The sequence below is a fragment of the Pipra filicauda genome, unplaced genomic scaffold (genome assembly GCF_003945595.2).
Source record: "Pipra filicauda isolate LSUMZ 115617 unplaced genomic scaffold, ASM394559v2 scaffold253_size2546935_pilon, whole genome shotgun sequence".
NCBI classification, from domain to species: Eukaryota; Metazoa; Chordata; class Aves; order Passeriformes; family Pipridae; genus Pipra; species Pipra filicauda.
In genome coordinates, this window is record NW_024104369.1 from 986,396 (window position 1) to 1,009,531 (window position 23,136).

Consider the following 23,136-nt stretch of genomic DNA (forward strand, 5'->3'; position numbering starts at 1 on the left):
ACTCATTTGTATAATGATAAATAAAAGGGGACCATACCATTGCCTGAAAATCCACTTCGGCATCAACGAGAGCTTTGGAAATCTGTGCTGCTTGCTGAAAGTGAACATTATCTGAAGAGTGGAAGAGGAAAAAGGTAAACAAAAAATTGCTTCTGTAATACTCTGGGGGAAAAGCAAAGCAATGAACACTCTAGACTCCCCATCACTGCTGACTGAAACACAGATTAGTTGCAAAAAGCAGTATTTTATTGACATAAATGTAACAGCCTTGCCCCTTCATGCTTTTGTTTTGTCAGTAGTAGAATTGCGAACCTGTCTGTAATACTAGAATGTCTAATTAACTGCAACTCACCATCTGCTGTTCCATGAATAAGGAGATATTCAACTTCTTTGAATTTTTCAGCTCTGGCCATTACTGTTGAATTCTGAAATTAAAGAAAAAAAAAGAAAAAAGGTGCTATTTATTAGAAGATGACTTGCTACCAACTGACTTTGCTTCCTGCTGACACAGTCTGGGGTCCTTCAGATAGAGCCTGCTTTCCCCTCTCCGAACCACCAAGTAGCGTGGTCACACATCCAACAGCAGCGTGCTTACACTCAAATCATTCTACACCCATCTGCAATTATTACCAAGGGTTATGGCTGCAAAGTAACAGGCAGTTCCAGAGGGGAAGAGTTTTGCGAGCGAGGTGCACATTTAATGCGTTGCTAACATGTTGTTAGCCTGCAGCACACCGCTTGCCATAGGTTTCCTGTGTGACTGCAGATAAGTTAAAAAAACTGTTGCCATGGCAACAGTGCACCCTATGATAGCAGGGAGTAGATCCTGCAAAGGCTACACACGTTATCTTCCCCACTGAAATTTATACTACTTTACCTGCAGGGAAGGCAACAGAGCAAATAGTTCCTCAGACTCAAGTAAAATTGGGTTGTTTAAAGAAGTTTAAAATAATGCTCTCTCCAAATAAGAAATACCTGAAGGAAAAACACACTAACCAAATCTCTAAATAGAACTCAAGCTACATTTTGGGAATGGAAGCACAACACAGTGATGAAAAGATGAAATAATCAGCAACTAAGATTAATGAAAGAATTTAAAACACAGTAACACGTTCCCTAGAACACACTAGCCCCAACTTGCTACTGTGACTAAAGAATGAAGACAGTAAAGATTGCAAATAGGATCTTTAATTTGGGCAAGGAAAGGAAATACCATAGTGCTCTGCCACAAGAAGGGAAAGAAGAAAAGAGACAAGAGAGACAAGACTTTTCAGGCTTGATAGAACAACCAGCTACTCTGGCAAGAAAAAATACAGTAAAAGTTAGGAGCAGAAGAATGTAGTGGGTTGTTTTTTTCTTCCCCACCTTGTACTAAGGCTGTATCCTTGCACAAGGATTTGCATTTAATACCCGCAAAAAGTCAAATACATTATATTGCCAAGACACAGAAGTGTTCTAATTTCCTTATGTCTCTTGTACACTCATGAATCTTTAAAGCAAGTATAAATATTAAATTCCTTTTGTCATGGCAGAATAGTGTACCACAACCTTTTCATACATGAAAGGAATTCTTTGTATTTATTCAACTAAATCTAAAAAACAAGTTCAGCAGAGAGAAAAAACCCCCACCCTCCAGTCTGTAACACTGCAGTTGCCCTCTTTTGATAGTCAAAGGTTGCAGAGCACCAGAAATCTCATCCAGTATATAAAAATCCACATGCAGTGGAAGCGTGATGCTATCCATGGAAATGATTTAGTATCATGGAACAAGAACAATTAGTTCCAAGCGCCAAAATCCAGAGAGAGGACTGATGCACTGGTAAAGCAGTTGACCAAAAAATCAATTCAGAAAGAAATGGCCCTGTGATATTAAAGAAAAAAAACAAACCAAACCAAACCAAAAACCCAAGCAGTATCCTTTGAGTGCATCATTTTCCACATGTGCAGAGGGAAACTAGATAGATCACTATTCTAAGCTTTCTTCCAGCAAGTCAATGCTGTTTTAAGCAAACCTTCTCTGAGTGGAAGCCTGACTTTAGCTACACTTCTGAGAACGTGACTTTGCAAAAGCAGTTTTAGAAAAAGGATGTCACCATTTTTCCCCTCCAAGCTTTAAACAAAATAAAGTTATTTGTAAAAATATTTCAGAAAGAAGAAGCACAAGAGATACCTTCTCTGCATTTTTATCACTTGTGATGCTTCACTTGCTGCACTTATACTCAACATGAACAGTCCCTACCCTAAAACATGCTTTAAGGACAGAGTATATCTCTGTCCTTAAAGAAGGTTGCAAGATTGAGAGCAATCTCAAGTTAGGCACAGTTAGAGGATAAAGCAACAGCGACATCAGCTGAAGAAACCTCAAGTGCACAGCAAATAAATACAACTTTATTTACCCTTCCATTTCATAGCTATACTGCTGGGACAAAGGCTTCAGAAAGGTAACATGCGCAAGTACTGAGAGTTGGGCCCTGCTGAGTGTAACTGGCTTTTCTAAAGATCACTCAGCAGTCAACATTTTATCAGCACTCCACAAACAAGTTAAGGTTTGGCTGAAACTGAAGGTCTCTCTCCCTTTAGCATATTCTCAGATAATAGAACAAATGTCAAATCAGTACAAGATGGCATATTTACAAAATTGTACCCTGTTTTGCATAACCTAATGATGCAGCAGTTCTTAAGGACTGAACATTTCAAATCTGCTAGAAAAAGATTGCCAAATCTATGACTGTTTCAAACACTTGCCAAAAGCATATCAAATTCAGAGTGAACTGCAAAATAATGTTCTCACAAGTTGAACAGTCTCTTCGGTATGCTTTACATGGCTACTGCATCTGACCTCTAGAGCTCTGCCCTGATTTAGTCTCAAGTCTTATTCACCAGAGACTTTTCTTCTGGGTAGACAGCTTCTCTGCCATTCTGGCTAGGATCTCTACACAATTATATTGGGAGCTCCACTCATGCTTGCTCCTCTCTTACAAACCTCTAATTTTTAATAGTTTACAACTACCTTAAAAGACACTGAGCACACCCAATTAGCTTGCTTACAAGTCTGAGTCATCCCTCAGACTTGATTCTTGACAAAGAATATTTAACATCTCAGATTCTCTGCCTTCAATAAATGTAAAACCTTATGTTACAGTAATACAAAGGTAGGATGTGCCCCTCTTACCACAACTAGTTTCTTGAGTCTATATATTCACAGTCATTAATATATATTCAGTCATTAATAACACTGCACATTAGGAAGGTGCCTAGCAGTGTGCATCTTCTCTAAGCAGGTGTGTACACAGCCTCATTCTTTTAAATTAGGGCACATAGTACAGAGTTTACGCAACTTTTCACTTTTCATGCCAGCTTTATAGCGGATGCAGTAGGATAATGAGAGAATATAATGCAGCAGGCAAACCTGACAGTACAAAGTTAACAGCTAAAAAATGCTTTAACAGCTTCAGCTAGGAGAGCTTTCAATACATATTTTGCATTTACTTTAAAAACATTCAGTTCAGCAAACAGCTCTCATCAGCGACAGGGGGCCAGGAGGCTGGCTATTGGGACTGGGACACAGAACAAAGGGGCTGTAAGCCAGAAACATGCTGGGTTGAAGTCAGTAAGGGTCTTCAGCAACAACAAAACCCCACAACTCTTTCACTGATGCTACATGAAAAGCAACCAACTCATGTCTTGAGCTACCCCACCCCTCCAGGTTAAAAGTAAAGTAAAAGTAATTTGAAGCTTTTAACAACAAATGAGGATATAAGTTGCATTTTCCTATCTCCAGGAGCAGCAGCGAAGTGTGACAATCTGATCTATGCAATTACTCCTCCTCCATCTAGCCACCATTCTCCCCAATTAGTCCTCTGAGTAACACATTTGAAACCTTTAGCTCTTTGGTACTGGCAGTTTCAACGTGGCCATTGCCAGCAATAGATACTATGCCAAGAAAATTCGACTCCTGGCTTGAAAGGATTAAACAGTCCTCTGTTGCCATCTGTGCCGTGAAGCTGGTGAATGACTTTGTGCACCCAGAGTGTTAACGTTCGTTCTGCACAGCGACAGTAACTTGTATTTACACTGCTACCTCGCAGACCTCCTACTGTTCCCACTGCCTTAAAGAAATACATTTGGAAAAAGGCAGGCAGGCGGCTGCAGGCTGCTGGACAGTCCCTGGTGGGCTCCAGGAGCTCACTGGTTAGAAGAGGCAAACACAGTACCAAGCTGTCCAGCAGTCACTATCATTGTCCTCAGTCTTGACCAGAATGCCTCATATAGCAGTTGACAAAACTAGATTACTGTAGTAATATGTCAAACCAGATGTTTCAGTTCATATAGGTATGTATTTATATGTTTTATCATACTTTTAAATCAATGCAACAACCCCTCCTTCGTCCTACCCATCACACTTATTATTTTAATGCACATAACTAGTGCTAAACTGTCTTCTAGCCTACTTACCAACCCAAACACAAAAAATGCCCCATCTCTTTCCTCTAACATCAGTGCTTGGTTCCAGCATCACCAGGGCTGAACACCTCTGTGAAACATCCTAACAGCCAGGGCACAAAGTACCTCTTGGATCCCTCACAGTTTTCCAATAGCCCCTGTATTTTCACCTAGACCTGAAGTTTAACCTAACAGAAGGCTTTGCTGCTCTGCCCTGTGCCCAGCTACCTGTGACTTCAAACGGCCCTTGAGGTAAGAAAAAGCAACTGGCACACAGAAGAGCAAGGCAAACGATTCATCATGCCGTAAAAAGGACAAACAATGTATTTTGCTTCCATTAGGACACATGGAAATTCCCTCACTGCTGTGCAAACATAGGTAATTCTAGAACAAACTTTGGACACCCCGTGTTCACGAAGATCAGGCCAAAATTCCAGCCCTGACACTGCTGGCTCTCAGTGGGTCTGCAATTTGATATGATCACAGTACAGACAGACTTGCCTACCTGCCAAAGTTTTCCAGTATTGAGGAGCTTTTGCTTTCCCTGAAAAAACCTTAAGCAGGAAAGTTCTAACATCCCCATTTTAAAAAAAAATTACATTTCAGAAGGAATGAGAGTACATTTGTTTTGGTGGAAAATGTCTAAGATAAAGCAGAGTTTGCCCACGAACATATTAAATTTTAAAACAAATTTGTTTCTTGGTGATTAAAATAAAACAGTGTTTACAGCCTGTTTTACAGTCTGCAAAGTACCCAAATGGAACTGAATGTAAAAAAAAAAACCCAAAAACCCAACACACCAAACAAACAACAGAAAACCCACACTATCCATCAAGAAGCTGCCTCATAGAAATCCAAACACATGAGACTACAGCCTCTAAATCCACAACGCAATGGTTCTAGCTGGAAAGAAGCAGCAAACTTATTGCTTCCCATGGGGAAGGAACTAAACTGTTTAAAGAACAAAACAGTTATTTAGAAATGAGACAAAACACTAAAGAACGAAATAGTGATTTCTTTCTTACATAATAGTTTTGCAGATTATCACTTGCTGTAGGAAGGCCCATGTATCTCTCCGTGTATATTGAATCTGTAATTAAGAAAAAAAACCAAAATTAGAACCTGCTACTTAATTTTCAGTCTACCATAAATTTTACGAATACAAACAGTAATAATGCATACTGGAAACTAAAAAAACCCGCACAAAATAAAAGCAACCAGGTTTTCCACAATGAGGCATGTAGGTAACCATCATTATTCAGAATATTTAATCTTCTTGTTGCCATGGACACCTGAATGCTGAATATTAATACAGTACTTTGTGTTTCCCTATTGTTATTCCTTCAGTAATGCTTACAAAATTACTGAAAATGTTGCAGTAAATAACGAGCATTTGAAAAAAAACTTAGCTTTTTTATCTAAATTTTTACTACCAAAAATCTATAAAAAGAAATTGTAGTAGTAAATTAGGATTCATCTTGGCTCTGTTATACACAGTAAAAATTAAGTCTCTCTGATTTTCCACATATTTTTCACCATGTTACCTTTTTGTAGATTGCTGCTTTGTTTTAAGTCATACAATCAAAGCTCTGCTGCCATATTCTAATGTCCATTTGAGTTCTCATCAGAGTTGTCACACTGGAGGATTTTTCATGTTGAATATGCATGCCTCCATAATCCTTTATCTAATCAACTAAAAGTGGAATTTGAGAGATCCTGACCATGAAAAACTATTTTCTGTCATACTATAATATTCATGTCCCAAATATGAAGAATCACTATGTCCTCAACAGACTACTGCTAATACCTGGCAGTATGATTTGATCTGCTGAATTAGCTATTACACAGCCTCTGCACTAGTTGCACAATGATAAATTATGCCTTATTTAGCAGAGGTTTGCCAGGGAAAGCTTTCTCTCAAATGCTTTTGGACAAATCCAAACAAGAAAAATATCAAAATGTGGTCACATTGTACCAGCACCCATTTATAACTATATATTTTTTTTTTTAATCCAGGAGGAGGGCCCATATAATTGTTTTAGTAGCCTCATTCAAGCATAGCATTATGTACTATAAGCTTGAAGCACATACAGACTTGCCAATTTGATCATGTTTTCCTGACATCAAGCTATTCTCAAGATAAATTAGATTTATAAAATCCAAATTTTACAAACTGAAACAACCAAAAACCCCCAAACGCTAAGACACTTCAAATCCTATTCTGTTACTTTCAGATAGTAAATTACAATGCAAGTTCAATGCTAATCCTCACAGCTCATTCTTGTAAGTGAAGTTGCATTTTGAAGATGCAAAACCTAATGATGGATTTCTGACACACAATACTGGTATCAGAACACATGGCAGCTTTGCAAAGCAAACACAGGCACATTACAGTAATATTACAAATATTACAATAATTTAGCCTTCATTAAAAGTTAGAGATTGCTGGAAATTATGGAACTGACTTTTTAAAATGGGAATTAATATTTAGCAAATTGAATTAATTTTGAAATGCAGTAGCCACAAGTTCATAAAAACAGACCAAGTGGCATTTACATGGCATCTAGTAGATAATCAAAGTTCTGTGCTATGAATCAACACTTTGCAGCGTGTGCACTGCAAGACATATGGGAATCCTTGTAATGAGGAAGCCATCACATACCATAATATTGCCAATGTGACACGGGGGCAACCGCTATTCCACACTTGAACACGCCGCTTCCAGAGCCAAGCACCATGGAGGTCACATATCCCCCATAAGACTGAGAAGAAAACATTGCTGTTATTTTAGTCGGAAAGGAAAGGATGGGGCCCATCTGCTACACAGTTCATCAGGCATTTATAGGCTCAGCGTTTTTCATATTAATGAACTCCATTCTGAATTTGGGTCAGATCTCAGCCAGCCTGCTCAGTCGGAGAAACAGGCATCAAACAGCGCATGGCAGCTGTGGCACTGATGAATGAGAACTTGCTGGGGAAAAAGGGCGCAAGCGCTGCTGAACTGTGACTCAGCTGAGGATGACAGTGTTTGGTAGCACCGTAGGCAGCAGCGAAAGACAGGAAACAAGACACTGCTGAACCGCTGTGTCCCTTCCCGTGCTGGGGGAGTGGGTGGAAGCAGAGCTCTGTCCCACAGTGTGCCTGATGAGTAGTTGCAACAGGGCACCCAAAAATTTACAGTTCCCTAGGAGCAGGCCTATGGCAGCTCGCTCCCTAACTCTCCCCCAAAGCGTCAAGAGCAAGACTGTGACTGGGAGCAAAGGATCTTCTGCTGAGTCTGTGGGAGGAACTGTGCAGCAACACACTCCTCAGTACACACAGAAAATTTACTTGCAGTCTAGCCTGATACACAGATGAGTAAATATCTGACACACTTGAGCATCCAGGCAACGAGATACCTATATGCGTTCACCGACCGCCCAAATGACTTCCCTCACAATACTGTGAAGGGATTATTTAGGAAAATGTGCCCACCCACATTCAAAAAGGAGCAATTTTTGGATCTCATTAGTGTCCTGAAACCAGATTACAGGCAAATGGAATTGCATCTTAGTTGATAGTCATATGTTTGCTCCAGCTTAGTTCTTAGGTCCACCCAATGAGATCACCAAAGTAACACATGCACTTAGTAATTAAACCCCTGTATAAATGCCTAACTTACTCACAGTAAAGATATTACTGATGAATCTATGGCAAACAAAATTAATGTACACAGTGCCAGGCTGACAATGAGAGGCTGACAATCTGAAAACTCAAGAGATAAAGAAAATCTTTTTGCCCACAGGTTCAGTATTCCGAGTGCATAATCCCAACCTAGCTCCAAAGACGAATGCTCTTCAACTGTTCACCCTGAGGCTCATAAGGACTTAAGATGCAAATGCATTGTCCTCAATTTCTGCAGACAGAATTTTTCTCCCACTACAATTAATACTACTACACATGACTTCATATAACAGAGGTGTTTACATCCAGAAGAAAAGCTGCTAAAGACACCCTCATCATCATCTTGCCATCAAGCAATTTATTCACTAGTGCCTGTCACCAGCAGTGTCCAAATTTCAGTTAGCAATTTAATTCAAGGTCCTGCATACAATCCTGCATATACTTAAAACATAGTATGTTTAAACAGAACATGCAAGAATTCTCCCTGTTAACCAAAAAAAGCAGCGAAACATCAGCCTGGGACAGAGGACTGTTCAGTACCAGAATCACTAACACTACATACACACTTAGCCTTGCAGCTGAGGGGATATCTATATGCTATTAAACACTTCCATCTACTGTGACAGGTTTTAAAGATGCATCAAATTAAAGAAATCTGGCAAGTACCATAATAACCATGCCACACAGCTGATTCACATAAAATTTCACGTTTTTTTTTAAAAAATGAATCATCCAACTAAAGAGATACTAGTGAATACATACTGGATTTTGTTTCTTTTTAGTGTTGGTTCATCCTGTACACAGGAACTTGGCAGCATCCCTTTAAATTGTTTTAAATCCCTCTAGTAGTCCTAATTTCTCTTACAAAGGCTCCTGAATGATTGCAAAGGGGCACTGTATACAGGCATTTGTAAAATGCGCTTCATTGGTTCAGTTGTTGGATTGTGCTGTGACTCCAGAGGTGCCTCACATGAAGTGCTCCAGCACCCCCCACAAAGCACAACAAACAGCTGTTACAATTAAATAATATGCCTGCCAAATTTATTTGAGTACTTACCCAACCCCAAATAGCTATTCTGTCCTTATCAACAAAGCTCATTTCTGAAAATTTTCTGAAAGCAAACAGAATAATTAAACACTTAACGGATTGCAAGTATCTGCCATTCTACAGACGTGCCTGTTTTCCATCAAATCTGCTGCTTTCTATTGTTGAAATAAGTGTTTCCCACTTCATCACAGTAACTGCGTATGAAAACATACAATAATTCAGGTATGTGTGTCTTCAGGAAATTCAGAAAAACATCTGTGTATGTGACGCTCTAAAACCCCTTGAACTACACTTCACTGACATTTGTATTGTATTAGGTTAGATTTCACTACCTGTCTTGCGTTTCTTTGTCTTTTTTTTTTTTTAAAGATGCACAACGATCAAATTGCAGCAGGAAGGGACAGGCTGACACATGTAAATCCAGTCACCATTTAAAAAAAATAAATCAAAAAGATTGTGAAATGCTATGTGTTTAAACTCCTTGATATTTTAAAATTCCAAACAGAAACCCCTGTAAGACCACTGCATTGTTATTCTGAGAGATTTCTACTGTGATTGTTTGGCTTAGTGATGTTCTACAAACATAAACCAAATGATAAACGTGAACTATGATGTAAAAGCTGAGTATTTCACCACAACAGAAACTTGCAAAAAGCTTGGAGTAAAACTTCTATCTCCAAGTTCCTTTGTAGCGTGTTCTTCTACTAATGTGACAGCTATCCTCTTCATAAAGTAAGAGATATGGTAAATTTGTATTACAGCATTAACTCTTCTCTCTTTTTAAGCATAAAATGATGGTTGGTCTATAAATGACACACTTCAGTGAACAAAATTAATGCAGACTTTATGTTATGTTTATGTTTTTGCCATTAATTTCAAGATGACCTTTCAAAACCCTCACCCTTTTTCCCCCTGCACAATAGGCACACAGAAGAAGGAGCAGGTGTTGACCTTTCCCTGTAGCTCACCTGGCTGCTGTTATCTGATCTTCCACTTCATATGTTCCCAGCCTTCGGTTTATTGCATGCATAATTTCATCCCCTTGGTATCCACTTCCTCTGCCATCGAAGCTGGCCACGATGATCTGCTCGGTGCTTGCAAGGTAAGTAGCCCAGCTGAGGTCGAAGGTATAGTCTACTTTCTGACTGCAAGGCCCTGCATACCTGGGTGAAAAGTGCCGCAGAATTCAGGCATTTACTCTCTACATATTCTCACATCAAGCATTTGAAATACAATTATCACTGACAATTTTTGGCCACCTAAGCAGGATAAACTTTTAAATTCAACCGAATAAACAAGAAAAGCATCACTGACTGACTCCAAACTGCTGCTTTGCTGGAACTGAAAGCAGCATGCTTTTCTAAAACTTCAACCAATCAAGAAAGCAGACTGGATTTTTTTTTTCCTTGTTTTACTGTTTTCTGCTCTAATAAGAAACTTTCATTATTTTGACTTTAAGCAGCTTATCAGAAATCCAGGCTAAATTTGCTTTTGTTTCTTGAGTTTCAAAGTAATGTTCTCTAACTATTTCTGTTCCATTCACTCAAAGTTTATTTGGTTTAAGTCTGAAATCAACAAATAGCTTTCACTTGGAAAAATGAATAGTACTTTTCTCTGCATTTCTAGTGTCTCATCAGTCTAAACTTTTTCTTCTGCAGGATGAGAAAAAGGAAAAAAACTTATAATTTTAATTTTTTACATTAAAAATATTTCAGAAACACTTGACCAATATGAAATCATACTCTGAGTGCCTTGATGGTAAAATTCTGTGCATTGCACTTCTCTGTTCAACAGAGTAAGAAATGGCAGAATGCTCTTATGGCTCTATAACCCATTCTTAGCAGTTCTAAAAGCAAAGAAAAAACTACTCAGAATTCTTTAATTCAAGCTATGGATCTTGATACTTCTGAAGGAATTTCTGATCACTGTGAAGCAGAGGTGATCCTGACAAAGGTCCAGGTAAGTCAATAAATTTCTATCAAAACCAAAACAAGTCTTAAGAAGCCAAGAGCATTGGCTGCTCATTAAAAATGTTCAACAGGCATATCAAAAAGTATTACGGTACTACCAAATTACATTATATAAAGATGTATCTAAGAAATAACAGTTAGTTTCCTTAGAGAGTCAGCTTTCTGTAAAAAGAGGAAAAGTTTAACATTTCTATTTCAATGAATAGCTAAAATTCAATAATTTCCATTTAGAAGAAAATATACCAGCCTGAAGAGAAGTGCCTGAGGAAGAACAGACCAAACACCACGTGCTCATGGTCTTGAAATTATGAAAAAACAGCAGCAAATGCAATCCTGACCACAGGATGACATTTGTCAACACTAGTTGACAGTCAAATGTCACAGAGAAAATGCAACATCACAAACTACTTCAGCTTTAGGATACAAGGCTTATTCAAGGTTTCGTTCTGGAATGTCACTTCACTGAAGATTATTTCTAATAATCTTCAAGAGCAGAGGAGGAGGTAAGCTAACACTAACATCCTGGCTTTTAAATTAGATATAGAATGTATTTGCCTCAGTGCCACTGACAGAGTAGTGCTCATTAGGCATTACATCATCTTACGGTACAAGAATCCACCATGGATTAGGATATACCTCAATTTTTCATTCTGTCTTAAAACTACTTCAAGAAGTAATTAGAAAAGATGCCAGTTTTGTGTTTCCTGATCTTATTAAGCACATTTGAAGTAGATGAAAGTGATTATTAACACAACATTGCCATGTAATTGAAAACTTACACCTCAAGGAGCAGAGGGTACTTCTTTGATGAATCGAAATGGGGAGGCAGTAACATTTCATACCACAGGTCTAAAAGGGAAAAGAGTTTTACTTAGGTCAGTTCTCCAGTGAAATAATTTGACATGCACTGCAATTCATACGAGAGCACATTTGAGCCGTCCCCTAAAAATTAAAAAGCAGTTTCATCTGAAACTGTCCTAATATATACAGGTAAAAGTTCCTAGCTAGTCTATTTTTTTTTTTTTAATCTTGTACAGTTAAGATAGCAGAAAGCAATAAAATTTGAGGACTCAACATGCTGTTTTGTAACATTATTCTAAGCTTACATGTAAAACTTTTTATGTCTCTACAGTGGTAAATCTATCACAGGCTCAAAAATAAAGTTTCTCTCTCAGCAATAGAAAGCAATTCTAAATATTTTGAACCTGCCAGATAGACTTTGTGTGACAGTTTGTAAAGCATCTCAGAAACATAGCCAAGTATCTATTATTTCTGAAGCAACACTTATTCCGGTTCCATCCATGTTATTCCTTCCACCCAAGTTGGCTGAGAGTTAGCTGAATATTTTAAATGCGCACCATTTAAGTTTTGCAAACCGAATGGCTCAATTGTTCACTCATGAATTTTAAAAGAACTGGTGCTGCAAAGGAACCACAAAGCAAATGCTGATGGACTACACTGCAGTAATAGTCAGAGTGCGAGTCTTCAAGAAATTTGCCCAGATATGAATATGCAAAGCATCAGAACACTGAAACAGTACCAATCTAAACTGAACACATTAAAATACTAATTTTAATTTTTTTGTGTACTCTGTAGTCACAGGAGTGGATTTCTTCTTTAATTACATAAAGGGATTTGTAAGCAGACTTGAAACTTGAAGTGGGACTACATAAATGGATTTATTTCTCCTACTTGTGACATTAAAAATAGTTTCCCCTTACCCAAAAGCTTTTACCCTGAAGACATGAAGTAGTAAGAACAAAGAGGAATAAAAAAAGTGAATATACAACTGATAGCACGAAGAACATCTTTAAATCTCCATCTTGCCTGGAAGATTTCATCTTTAGCCCTAGTAAAAATGTGACAGAAATAAAAGACAGAAAACACAAAGATAAAGAGAGTTATTATATAAATAAGGTAACAGTGAAAGAAGGGAGGTATCAAAAGGAACAGTTAGCAATGACTGACCAAACCCAATATGGTTTGTAAAATATAATTTTATTAAGAATATCATCCATTTTATCAAGAGGAAGTTTGTCATGAAGAGAAAAGCTAGTAGCAAAGGCTGGAGCAAGAACAGTTTAGACAGGTACCAGGCCTTCCACTGCTGGTCTATCTGATGTTGCTCAGCCTATGACCACACCAAGAATCTCTCTCTACCCAAATTCTAAGGAGCACCACTCACAAAGCATTAACAGTTAATATTCTAGCATTTTGTTATAGTCTGTATTGAGGTTTATGTAGTCTTGGAGCATGAGTGTGCTTTTAAGAATGTGGCTGTTCAATCCGAATGTTCCCTCGCACAAAACCAAAGGTGATGTTGAAATGATGCTTATAGCTTTTTTCAAGCTTTTCCATTTAAATTGTGCCTGCTTTTTTCACAGTAACTGAACTTCTCCACTTTCCCAACCTGCTAACCCAAACCAAAGTAACTTGCACCTGTAAATTAAGACCTACTTGACTTTATAATGTAATTTAAATTCAATGATGCTTATGACCTTTGTGCCCCACCCTCATTTCTCTTATTTGTTTTTTTATATAATGTGGTCTTAGAGACTTCTGTTTTTCAGTTTATTATAAAGGAAAAAAAAAAGGAGCTAAGCCATTTCATTGCAAAAACATCAAGATATCACACTATAGAAAAAGCACATTTTAGATAAGAATATTTTGGGATTTCAAAAAAAAAATCATCTTGCCTCTAAGTGCTGAATAACTGCAATAATCCCCACTACACCCATCTGTTCTGTCATGCTCTTCAGCAGAAGACCTTGAAGCACTTGGTGAAAAAGGGATAGAAAGGTAAAAGATGTTTTTAAACTTACTGTATCCACCTACACTAAGGGAGCCAAATTTTTTTGAAGGCATCTGAATATCTTTCAATGCATTTTCCAGTTCAGTGTTATTTTTCAAGTATCTGAGGACTAAATAAAAGAGTAAGTAAGATTCAAAGATTAAATACATTATTTTCAAATAATCTCTTTAATTATAATAAGCTCTAAATAAGCTCTTTAATTATGAACCACTAAGTATTCAATCTGAGATGACAGCAACCTACATTGCAGTTTTTGTTTTTCCTCTCAGATTCAATGTTTACAATATTTACAATATAGTTTTCCTTCAGTTATTTAGGAACCAGAAAGCTCTTTTCTCTGTTTTTAATCTAAATGCAGTTATCCAGTAAATAAGTCATACATTACTCACTGTTTTCTAGCACAGTGTAAAATAATATTAAATAAACTATGAATAAAGGTATGCCAAGCTATATAATTTATTCTTCTGGTAATTATTTGAAATTAAATTTACCCTTTATAATTGACATTTTTATTACTATACTAAGCAATGACAACAAAATTAAAATAAATTTACAGTGCAATTTTCTGGCTCAACACAAATTAGATTTAAAGACAATTCCATACCTTGATCATCACTGCTTCTGTGCAGAGTAGATATGGGCAGGCCAGGACCTGTTAATTGGGCACAAAACCTTCATGTTTTCATGCTGTCTTGAAACACAACTCTCATAAAGTAATTGGAGACAGGTGAATCATAAAAGCTCAGAACTCATTTCCCTCCAGCCTGCTCAAGCTGGATTTTAACTCAGTAGGGCCCAAATTCAAGCCACAGGATCCCACAAAATATTCATACTGTCTGCAGATGAACCACATTATTGCGAGGTACTGAAGAACTGAAATTCCACTCTTTAGCAAAGCCTATGCATAGGTTGTGGACCACGGTTGGGCAATCAGTAAGCCTTGTCACCAAGACCACAGCAGTAGTCTTCACCCATTTTTACAACCTGACAGAACAATTCCCTCTCTGCTGTCTGTCCTTCTAGCCCATAGATAAGGAAGATCTTGGCATCTTAGAAAACAGCATATATTTCAATTTAAAGACATTTAAGGGAAGATTTCATTTTTCTTGCCCTTTGATTAATTTATCCCTTGTACTACCTAGCACAAGCACTTACAGGTCAGAGACAGACTACAGTCCCACTGCTTACCTTGATTACATTACTTGGATTTTTTTTTTTTGACCAGCACTATCTATCTTAATTTTATTTCCACACATGGAGCACTGCTCTTTACCCAGCCTCCTGCTTGTCATGCTTTCAGAGCCTCCAAATTCCTTCTGCAGGCAGAGCTCCACATGCAGCTCTTGAAGAGATGTGCACTGGACAGGAGTGTTTTGCAGCTCTTTCAGGTCCACTGACAGACAGAACTAATAAGTTTTATCCTAGTAATTTTTGTCAAGGTGCTTTTGAGCCTAGGAGGCAGTATGTTTTTCCACTGCCAATGAATTTATCCAGTGTTATCAACACATATCATTGTTAAGCAGTACATATCAAGATCCTGATGAAGTGAACTTCCCCACCCAACTAATCTGTGAGTCATGTTTATGTCAATTAATTCCGGATATACTCACCAAGACAATTTAGCTGATAATACTGTGCGTCTTTGCTGAAGGACACAGAATAATACTGGCATCTTTCTTGATTCAGATCACAGCTAACACATTTAGAAGAACTTGGACTGCTTTCCAAGAGCACTCTGCAAAGTAGTTGAGCTTCATTTCAGAGATTACTTTTTTTTAAGCTATGCTAAACAAATATATGCTTTTTAAATAAGATAGCCGAATGAAACGTTTAAATTCAGAAGTGATTAACTGATTTAAAGATTAGAGAAAACAGACTTTAAACTTTTGAGTTCAATTAATATTGAAATTATAATCATAGTAAAAAAAGCATGAGAGGTTTTCTTTGGGGCTTTGTTGCTTGAGGATTGGTTGTTTCTTCTCACAGTTTCCCTTTATTAACTAAATTTACAGAAAAATATTTTCATTATTTTTGCAGTTTATGGTCTTACACCGATTTTCATTAAATATCCTATAGAGGATCCCACCTTAGATTGAACTTCACAATCTTTAAGTTTTCAATGCTTTTTCTTATTTTTTTTTCATTAACAACTGTTTTACCACAGTGCAGAAAAAATTTCTTACTTATAGAGATTTCTTCCTCCTGGTTTTCCACCATTTTCATTACTAATGTAGTATCTATAAAAGCAAAACATACTGGTTTTGGTAAAATATTTACAGTACCTTACAACATTTAAAGGTTTTACCTTACATGTTTAAATCAGATTTTTAATGAGTTAAATGACACCTTCTCCCTGTTCTCCATCCCTGCTTGCTTAGACCCTTGTTACCAGCCCTTATGACAGGAATTAGTAGCTTATTTACAAATACTTACAAAAAGTCATTTGTTACAGCTTCTATGCTGATTACTTCCCACTTCCCTGAAGTAATAGGTACTGGATCCTGAAATGGGGGGGGGAAGGCAAAGTAAAAAGTAAAACATGAAGCTTCTTGTTCACCAGGAGAACCACAAGCCAGCACTGACTGTCCTACACATTATTACTCACCTGCGAGCCATTTATGTAATAGATGTGCTCGTAACCTGCTGTGTTGCTGAGGACTTTGTAGTAGGTAGCATTGTCGGGTGCAAAGTAAGGGACAGATGGCTGAAACTTGAACATAAGAGAGATGTCTATTAAAGCAAAAAACAAAACTCTAGATCCAAAACAATAAATGTAGGTTTTGATATCTCTAACCGTGAGTCTCAATACTTTAAACAATGCATCACTGAATGTACTGCAAAAATTTTTGCCTACTGACTTAGTAGGTAGAACCCGTAGCCATCACCCTAAAAGTAAGCACACTTAAAATATTATCTTGCTCCTTAAGCAGCAGAATTTCCTGAGTATTGGCCCTGGTAGTGATCTGTATCCCCTCCCTTGAATCTGAAGTACTTCAGGTGTTCTTATTTTTTTACCATTTTAGGAAACAATATGTGTATCTACTTTCAAAGTCACTGTTTTATTCTGTCCAGTGCAGCTGTAACCTATAAAAATGTGAACTTTGCAAATACATGTTTCTCACGAATTTTACATTTTAAAATGTGTTTGTGAACAAATTCTTTGAACTCAATTTGGTTTTTTAGCTTAACAGTAAAAAATGTCCTGCTCTCTTGAAAAAAACCCAAACGCAAGCTGCTTTCCGAGAGGAAATTTTGCTAGTAAGTAGGTGATTACAGAATGACATGGAACTAAAATTGGAATGATATTTTCATGAAGGAACTATCCATTTATCAATTGAGAGTGACAGAAATTAATTCTTCTATTGACTGCCATTTGAATGTGCTACACATGGTAGAAAGAGAGGAATGAAACTGAGCTGAGTGAAATAAAAGATACTTCTGTGATAAATGTCCAAAGGATCAAAATGTTAAAATCAGATTTTCAATGAGTTAAATGACACAACTGACACAACGCAGTTGCCTCTGAGAAGTTATACCCATTTTGAAATGGAAAGTGAAACAGAAAGCTGAAGTGACTTGCCTTTGGTCATTCAGTAAGCAATGACAGAAATTAAATCTTCCTAACCCATGTGCTGCAAATAACCTCTCCTTTTTCCCAAGCAATATTTTTGCAAAGAGTAACCTGTTGAATATTTTGCTAGCCTTTCCCTTATAATAGTCTTGCTTTTTCAAAGTGTGACTTTCCTTCAACTCAACTGGCAAGCTCTAAGTTAGCTGATGACCTGGAAGCCTTTTACAGTTACACAGGCTTTTCTGAGCATTCTTAGATTAAATGTAATTTCATCTCTATCAAAAAAAAAAACAAACACCAAAACCAAAAACCATTACAAAAGAGAGTACTATGTCTATATTTTACACATATATATAATTTACTTAAATCTGTATATACTTATGTATGTGTAAATATACATCTCACATATGTACAAAAATATTCCTTATCAGTCAAGTATCATTTTATCATCCCTAAATAGGTAAAAAGAAAAGAAAGGAATAAATATACCTTGCCTATCCCCTCTTCAATTCTCCCTACTCTCCACTCCCTTCTCAAATCCAGGAATCATACAGTGAGATTATCCTCTCTTCCAACAGCTCCTAAGAAGTGGGTTGTCTCTTTAAAAGAAACAAAAAACCAACAACCTAGTTTGATGGCACAGACTTGCATTTTGCCCTCTCATTTTGCACAACTGTTTACAAAGTCTGCAGCTTGATCATCACATTGTCTAATTGTGAAGCCTTTGCTGCAGAGAAGCAAAATGTGTCAGCGTTAAGGCCTTCCTTTCCATATCAAATTTGACAGCAGGTGGGTTGATCTCTCATCTTCATACTGCGGATGATTTCATCCCTGCTGTTGCCTCCCTCTTTGCATTTCTTTAAACTCTCATTTTTGACTTCAAAAGTGAATTAGTGACTAAAGCATAATCAGTGTGTGGAAAATGCGGGAGTGGAGTGTACTCTGTGTTCTCATCAAAAACTCTGAAACTCATTTCTCCCTCCAAGTCTGAACTTTTGCATCTCTGCTTCACTTCCCCCAGATCTTCTGTGTAGTTCATTAGGTGCCTACTCTCTACCATGTACAAAAGGACTGAGAAGCAGCTTGGAAAGCATCATCCAGACAGCAGTAACTGGTTTGGCAGAAGCATATGAAATTTTTAATCTGGTCAGTTATATACATCTTGTCCCCACTTCTCTTCAATGGCTATTTCGTGTGGGGGAGAAATAAATAAATAAGTAACCCCAATGAGAACCTGGAATAGTTTGTAGCAACCTAAAACACTAAAAAATTACTTTTGTCCTCTATGCCTTTCTTCTAATATGATTCAAAGGTTAGGATATGCTTCTTTATACATTTTATTCTGTAGATCTTTCTGGAGGTGGCAGGAAGACTGGAAAGCAGCTAAACCAGCATAGCTGGCAACTCCCCCAGAACAAAGGGAATTCTGAATCCTAGCTCCTGCACTTCCCCCCCTACCTACTGCTATCAAAGCAGCAGGTCAGAAGTCAAAAAGAGTCTGGAAAGGGTGCTATGCTTTTTGGCAAGCTGAACATGTAATCATAGAATCATAGAATGGTTTGGATTGGAAGGGACCTTAAAGTTCATCTAGTTCCAACCCCCCTGCCATGGGCAGGGACACCTTCCACTAGACCAGGTTGCTCAGAGCCCCATCCAACTTGGCCTTAAATGCTTCCAGGGATGGGGCATCCACAGCTTCTCTGGACAACCTGTTCCAGTGCCTCACCACCATCACAGTAAAAAATTTCTTTCTAATATCTAATCTAAACCTACTGTCTTTCAATTTAAAGCATTACCCCTTGTCCTGTCAACATGATGCACAGGTCAAAGAGGACATGGTTACAGCTCCAGCCCGTGCTGCACTGTCAGCCCAACCTGAGAGTTCAGAACCCCATACTCCCCCCCAAAAAAAGCTTAAACTCAGGGGGCAGGATGGCACAGCAGCTCCATTTGAGAACATTTTTTCCTGTACATGTAGAATGCAGCAAGTGAGAGAACTGGACCTGCACAAAAGAGGCACTGCAAAATGCAAGAGGCTCCTATGAATTTTTCTTAATTATCAAAGTTATTTAGCATGTAGCAGTTTTAGAAATTGAACACTCACTCTGCCAATCCAGCCAGTTGTACTTTCTTCCGTAAGTTGTTTTCCCTAAGAAAAAACAAACAATCCCATTACAATTACGCTTATTTTACATCAGGCTTTATTTCTACAAAGATAAACATACAGATATACTCTACTTCTTTCCAGTTTCATTTGTCATTGGAACTCTTCCACCTAATTTTTCTTACCTGTGGACATGACCAATTAGCATTTTCAAAGTCACAGACTGTGAGGACTGAAAAATTCTGAATTCTTCTGAGCCACTGCAGACAAATCCTTTCATCTGTCACCCATGTTACAGAACTCAAATAATGGTCTCTGAAAACAGCAACAGCATTAGATATTTAAAATCCTCTCTGTAATTGCATACCATACGATAGCATTCAGAAATTCACTGAATGACACTCATCTGGCTATTTTCATTTCAATCTACTCTTCAACAACAAACAATTATGCAAACCTAATTGAGCCATTTTTTTGTCAATTGTTTTTTCTGCTAGTAGATGCCTTGGTTATTTTCAGAGATACAATAAAGAATTAGATGGTTTGTACAAACCGACTTCCAGAAAGACTGCAATTAAATTCTAACAGCCAGATCACTGTTCTCTAATGCATAAAATAATAGCTACTCCATAAATGTACTGGGTGCATCTATAGGAAATCCTTCTGAATGTTAAGTTGTATGTGCCTTAGATTTCAAAATTTTACCCTTAGCTGCATGAAGTTGGTTACTTGTAAGCATTTTCTGAATTATACATATTTTTGTTCAATTTAGTAGTTATTTCCATTAGTTAAAATGGAGGGAGAGATCATACCCAAACCAGTTATTACTATTTGAATATTTTACTTTAATCTTCAGAATACCAACCTGTTGACATGAAGAACTGGAGTATCTGAAAAAAAAATCACCTTCATGGATATTCCTGTATATTAATTTTTAAAAGGTACCACATAAAATTTAGTGGTTTTGTTTACCATTACTATTTGTTAGATGTACTGTCTTTTCTTATTTTAGATCTCTCCTATCTCCTAGAAGCCTTATGAACTAAAATAAAACAAACCTCCCCTCCAAGGCAAGTATATATTTTTAACCGGAATTTGCACATTTGACTTAGTTCCAAGTTCATGTTCCCTTTTTCCCCGAAGTTAGTTAACAAAAATGTGTGGGAAGTTTTGTGATAAGAGTATCTTCGTGATCACTGCGGTTTGGGGGGCGAAACACTACAATTAGTGTGGATTGATTAAAAATATATGCCAACTGGTTACTGACAACTTTCAGATTTATTTCTGGCTTGCAGTTTCAAAATCCTGTTTGGATAAAATCTATTTTTGCATTTACGTTTGACTGGGAAGTCAGTAGGTCATTTAATTGCTACTGCCACTGGCTCTCTGCAGGAGCTTGTTTGGAAAAAAAAAGAAAAAAGAAACTGCCATTCTTTATGTACCTATAATAGTGGTTTCCCTTGTTTTGTATAAGGGAAATTAGTCGCACAGTTTTCGTTGCTTCAAAGTCAGAGAAATTAACAGTTCTGGTGACTATAAATCATTCATCAGACAAGATGGACATTACAAGGAAAAAAGAATTAATAAACAAAAAATCAATTAATAATCAAGCTATTATTATAATGTAATAAATAGCTTACTGTTATTATTGAGAGTGGGAATGCACCTTCAGTATTCAACAACCCACAAAATGTTAACTAAGCTGCAATTAATTCAAGCGTAGAGTACAGTAGTTTTGCACTGCCCTTCCTCATTTGCTGCTGAGAGAGATACTCTGCAAACACTCTCTACTCAGAAGTCAGCTGATTTTAGGACAGATCATTTCAGACAAAAAGCATCCATTCCCTTCATCCTCCTGTTGGCTAACAGGAGCCCCCTGTACCCATGATGCCAAAAATGGTGTTTAAACACTTTATGGATTTCGTGCTGGTCATTCATGCAAAAAATGTCAGGTTTCATCTACCATCATATGGCAAAGCACTGCCATTCCAGATTTTGGCAGTTTTTCTTGACAAATAAAACTCTTCCTCTGAAACAGAAGAGCACTACAAATGTGGAGGTACAACTGCTGCTCATACAAGCTCTGGATAACGCTGTAACAGGCAACCACTTGCAGGGGCACTGCCCCTCAATATCCCCTACCAGGAAGGTGGGGTGAGGTACACCACCAGTTCAAATATAGTTTTGTTCAGAATTTAGCTCTGTGGAAGTACAAACAGAATTTTCCACCACCGAAATTAACCTTTCCTGTCATACAGTGGTATAAATATAAACACCATGTAAATATCCATTACTTTGTGCTTCCAGAAGCAAAACTACCCAACAGCAACATTGCACATCGCTTGCCTTTTCCTACTCATGTATCTTTGTTCTTGCAAAATTCCCCAAGACTCATTCTGGCCACCTCAACTTTTGCAGGACACATATGGTGAAACTTGACCATTATTTGGAACAGCCACTGGGAGGAAGAGTAAGTTTTGATCCTTGCACTCATCATTCAAGACTTGATTTATCTTTGTATTAATCCTGATTTGCAGAGTGCTACATTCATTTCAAAATGGATTAACTCCATGTAACTCATGCCTGTGTTAGCCAGATGAGTACGAGGCTGTAAGGTAGCTGATGGTTATTGTCCCCACATCACCTTTCATAAGGTGTTAACAAAAGGTAAAACATAACTCTAAAACAACAGAGATCTTAATCAGCATTAAGCTAAACATAACAGGCTTTTAATTCTGAGACATTGAAATTCTGGAGAAAAACGGTGCATGACAGCTATGTAACATCCAGCTATTGCAGTGCTACTGTAACGGAAGGATAAAGAACAACATATTCATAAAAATTCGCATATCTTGGTTAACACATAGATGTTAGTTAGACTGTGGTGACGACTGAAACGGGAGAGCACTGATATTCCAGTTATAGCTTTTTGGCCACCATGTACAAAATGCACATTTTATGCAAAGCTAACAGACCTCCTTTGTTTTTTTCTGGTTTATCAGTATAACCTGTACTTTCATACCCATCATGTTTGTAAGTGCAAACCTCTAAACAATTTTCACAATACTGTTAAAAAGAAAAAACAAAACCCGAGATCTGGGATATTAAATTCTCTGTGCATGCACTTTAAATTGATGTAGCTGCTCTGCTCTTTACAAAATACATTTATATCATGTTGTGCATTTCCAGTGGCATTTTGAGAAATACAATTTTCCATTTACTGTGAGAGGTGCTGATTTTCACCATGTTTCCAAAGAAAACAAACATCTTAAGTATAAATCTGAAGACAACCAAGATACCTTGCCTTAGCAAGGAGTTTGCTTCCAATGAAATCAAATCTTCACTTACCATTAAGGTTTTGTTTTGGTTTCTTTTTTCCCCCCAGTGAATTGGAATACATATATTATAATTTGATTATACCAAAACTTGCTCATATTAAAGTTGTACTGTGAAATGACTTCACCATAGTTAGACTCCACTGAATGTGACGAGCCAAGAACTTGTCACATTCTGAATATAACATAC

At 37.4% G+C, this 23,136-nt stretch overlaps 1 protein-coding gene across 2 annotated transcripts in view; it reads right to left on the bottom strand.

Annotated features, from left to right (window-relative positions):
• DPP4 (dipeptidyl peptidase 4) overlaps nt 1-23,136 on the bottom strand; it is a 79,880-nt gene that overhangs the window by 41,093 nt on the left and 15,651 nt on the right. For both annotated transcript variants that reach the window (XM_027734191.2, XM_027734190.2), the window contains exons 11-25: nt 19,797-19,926; nt 19,612-19,656; nt 16,542-16,646; nt 16,370-16,437; nt 16,120-16,173; nt 15,547-15,671; nt 14,541-14,588; nt 13,947-14,045; nt 11,904-11,973; nt 10,123-10,317; nt 9,164-9,218; nt 7,106-7,205; nt 5,469-5,533; nt 353-425; nt 38-111 (exon numbers count right to left, since the gene is read on the bottom strand). In XM_027734191.2, the coding sequence (XP_027589992.2) occupies nt 38-111; nt 353-425; nt 5,469-5,533; nt 7,106-7,205; nt 9,164-9,218; nt 10,123-10,317; nt 11,904-11,973; nt 13,947-14,045; nt 14,541-14,588; nt 15,547-15,671; nt 16,120-16,173; nt 16,370-16,437; nt 16,542-16,646; nt 19,612-19,656; nt 19,797-19,926 (1,306 nt within the window). The remainder of the gene's footprint in view (nt 1-37; nt 112-352; nt 426-5,468; nt 5,534-7,105; nt 7,206-9,163; nt 9,219-10,122; nt 10,318-11,903; nt 11,974-13,946; nt 14,046-14,540; nt 14,589-15,546; nt 15,672-16,119; nt 16,174-16,369; nt 16,438-16,541; nt 16,647-19,611; nt 19,657-19,796; nt 19,927-23,136) is intronic.